The following is a 2,424-nucleotide window of genomic DNA, read 5'->3' as shown; positions in this document are numbered from 1 at the left end:
GTGTAGTAATACTTCTCCTCAGTAACGCAGAGTACAGATGTGTGTAGTAATACTTCTCCTCAGTAACGCAGAGTACAGATGTGTGTAGTAATACTTCTCCTCAGTAACGCAGAGTACAGATGTGTGTAGTAATACTTGTCCTCAGTAACGCAGAGTACAGATGTGTGTAGTAATACTTGTCCTCAGTAACGCAGAGTACAGATGGTGTGTATTCATACTTGTCCTCAGTAACGCAGAGTACAGATGGTGTGTATTCATACTTGTCCTCAGTAACGCAGAGTACAGATGGTGTGTATTCATACTTGTCCTCAGTAACGCAGAGTACAGATGTGTGTATTAATACTTTTCCATCGTGGATGACTCTGTGAAGCTGGCCTTCAGTCCGGTGTCTGAAGATAGAAATGGCTCATTCTAAGGTAATAAAAAGGTAACGGCTCATTATGTCAGGTCTTTATACACCACTGAGAACATAGTTATGGAGCTTATATTGCATTTCTGTCACTAGATCCTCAGAAATAGCACACACTGGTCCTTTAAGCAGTTATTTTATGGTCCCTCTCCTTGGTGCAGTCATTTCTTCTACACATTAACCTGTGTAGTAGCACATTGTGGCATAGTTTCTTTGCTCTTGCTGCTCTTCTGTTAAACCTAGTGAAAACTAAAGACCATGGTCTCTGTGAGAACTCATTGTTTTGTAGTTAGTTAGTTAGGAATTAAAATAAACTAAGGAAGTCAGAGTTTTGTTGATATATTTAACATTTAGTTTAATTCTTTTAATTCATCATTATTAGAAGTGTCCTGTTTTCACTTGAGCCCCCGTCCTCCAAAATGTCTGAGCATGTCCCTTTGTACATGTCTTAGCTAGTGTGTCCTTGGCGGTCGTGTTTACCTTGATTGACTGTTAAATGTACACCCAGTGTTCTGTCATGTGTCTCCTCAGTGAGTCTGACACAAGCCAAGTTCCTGTCAACTCTTTTATTGGATGACTAGTTACATGAGGTGTGTACGGTTAGGGGTTAGTTCCGTGTGTCTGTGTGAAAACTACATCCTCTTGTGGACACACAGCTGAACATTGCATTTGCTGCAGAAGTGGTGAGCGTCTTTGCAGCTGTCCATGAAGAAGGGGATGATACAGCAGCCGAACACCATCCTGAGAGAGGGAGAGGGAGAGAGGGGGAAAAGTTTGTTGACGAGTTTGGCTCAAACAAACAGCCAGGTGAACGCTGTGAAACACCGGTCTGGTGTCTGTGTGTTACCCAAACACGACGCAGAGTCCGCAGATCAGCCAGGCGAAGGCGCCGCTGTGATACACCACTCTGGTTTGGACCCGCTCTCCGCAGTGCTGACACGTGGTCATGGTGGGGACGTCACCCAGGTCACCAGAACCAATCACAACCTGGGCTGAAGCACACGACATTGCACACGCTCACACACAAGATAGTATATAAGAAGAAGACACTTTATTGTCACATACAAGTTGCAAAATTCATTCTCCGCATTAAATCCATCCCTCAAGGGAGCAGTGAGCAGCCGCTGTGCAGCGCCCGGGGACACACTCCAGATCTTTATAGCACTGACTGGAGAATCTAACAGGTTTTTGAAGGGGGGGGAAATAAAAACTCCTGGGGATTGAACCCATGACCTTCTTACTGTGAGGCCACAGTGCAATCCACTGGACCACCCATCAACTTTCATAATAATAATAATAATCATCATCTTTATTTGTAGAGCACTTTTCAAAAACAAGTTACAAAGTGCTTTAACAAGTGTAAAGACAATAATACCCAAGAGACAATAATACAAAAATAATACAAGATAAAAGCATGAAAACATTGAAAAGACTAAAATACAGATTAATATAAAATTAGTAAAATAGAATAAAATAAAAGGGATAAAATAAATCAAATAAGATCGGGAAAAGCTCTCCTATAAAAGTATGTTTTAAGAAGGGACTTAAAAGAGTTCACTGACTCAGCCGACCTGATTTCCTCGGGCAGGCTGTTCCAGAGCCTCGGGGCCCTGACAGCAAACACTCTGTCCCCTTTAGTTTTCAGTCGAGACTCTGGAACAGACAACAGACCTCTGCCCGAGGATCTCAAGGTACGTGCTGGTGCGTATGGGACTAAAAGGTCAGAAATATAACAAGGCGAGAGGCCATGAAGAGCTTTAAAAGTGATCAATAGAATTTTAAAGTCAATTCTAAAACATACTGGGAGCCAGTGTAATTAAGCTAAAATAGGAGTAATGTGGTCATATTTCTTTGTTCTGGTTAAAAGCCTGGCAGCTGAGTTCTGGACAGTCTGGAGTCGATCAAAAGATTTTTGGTTTAAACAGGTGAAAAGGCTGTTGCAATAATCCAGGCGTGATGAGATGAAGGCGTGTAAAATGGTCTCGGTGTCCTTAAAAGTTAACATAGATAGAATT

The 2,424-nt window shown here is 42.2% G+C and overlaps 2 protein-coding genes across 2 annotated transcripts in view; both read right to left on the bottom strand.

The window, feature by feature from the left end:
- Nucleotides 1-2,424, bottom strand: part of LOC123980885 (zinc finger protein 208-like) — an 808,576-nt gene that overhangs the window by 236,092 nt on the left and 570,060 nt on the right. The window lies entirely within an intron of this gene.
- Nucleotides 1,011-2,424, bottom strand: part of LOC123980917 (cell death-inducing p53-target protein 1 homolog) — a 7,869-nt gene continuing 6,455 nt past the window's right edge. Inside the window, exons 4-5 of the mRNA XM_046065524.1 lie at nt 1,257-1,401; nt 1,011-1,150 (exon numbers count right to left, since the gene is read on the bottom strand). Of these exons, the coding sequence (XP_045921480.1) occupies nt 1,042-1,150; nt 1,257-1,401 (254 nt within the window). The 3' untranslated portion in view covers nt 1,011-1,041. The remainder of the gene's footprint in view (nt 1,151-1,256; nt 1,402-2,424) is intronic.

Source organism: Micropterus dolomieu, linkage group LG12, assembly GCF_021292245.1.
Source record: "Micropterus dolomieu isolate WLL.071019.BEF.003 ecotype Adirondacks linkage group LG12, ASM2129224v1, whole genome shotgun sequence".
NCBI classification, from domain to species: domain Eukaryota; kingdom Metazoa; phylum Chordata; class Actinopteri; order Centrarchiformes; family Centrarchidae; genus Micropterus; species Micropterus dolomieu.
The sequence above is the reverse complement of the archived record's forward strand: the minus strand, read 5'-3'. Positions and strand labels throughout refer to the sequence as shown.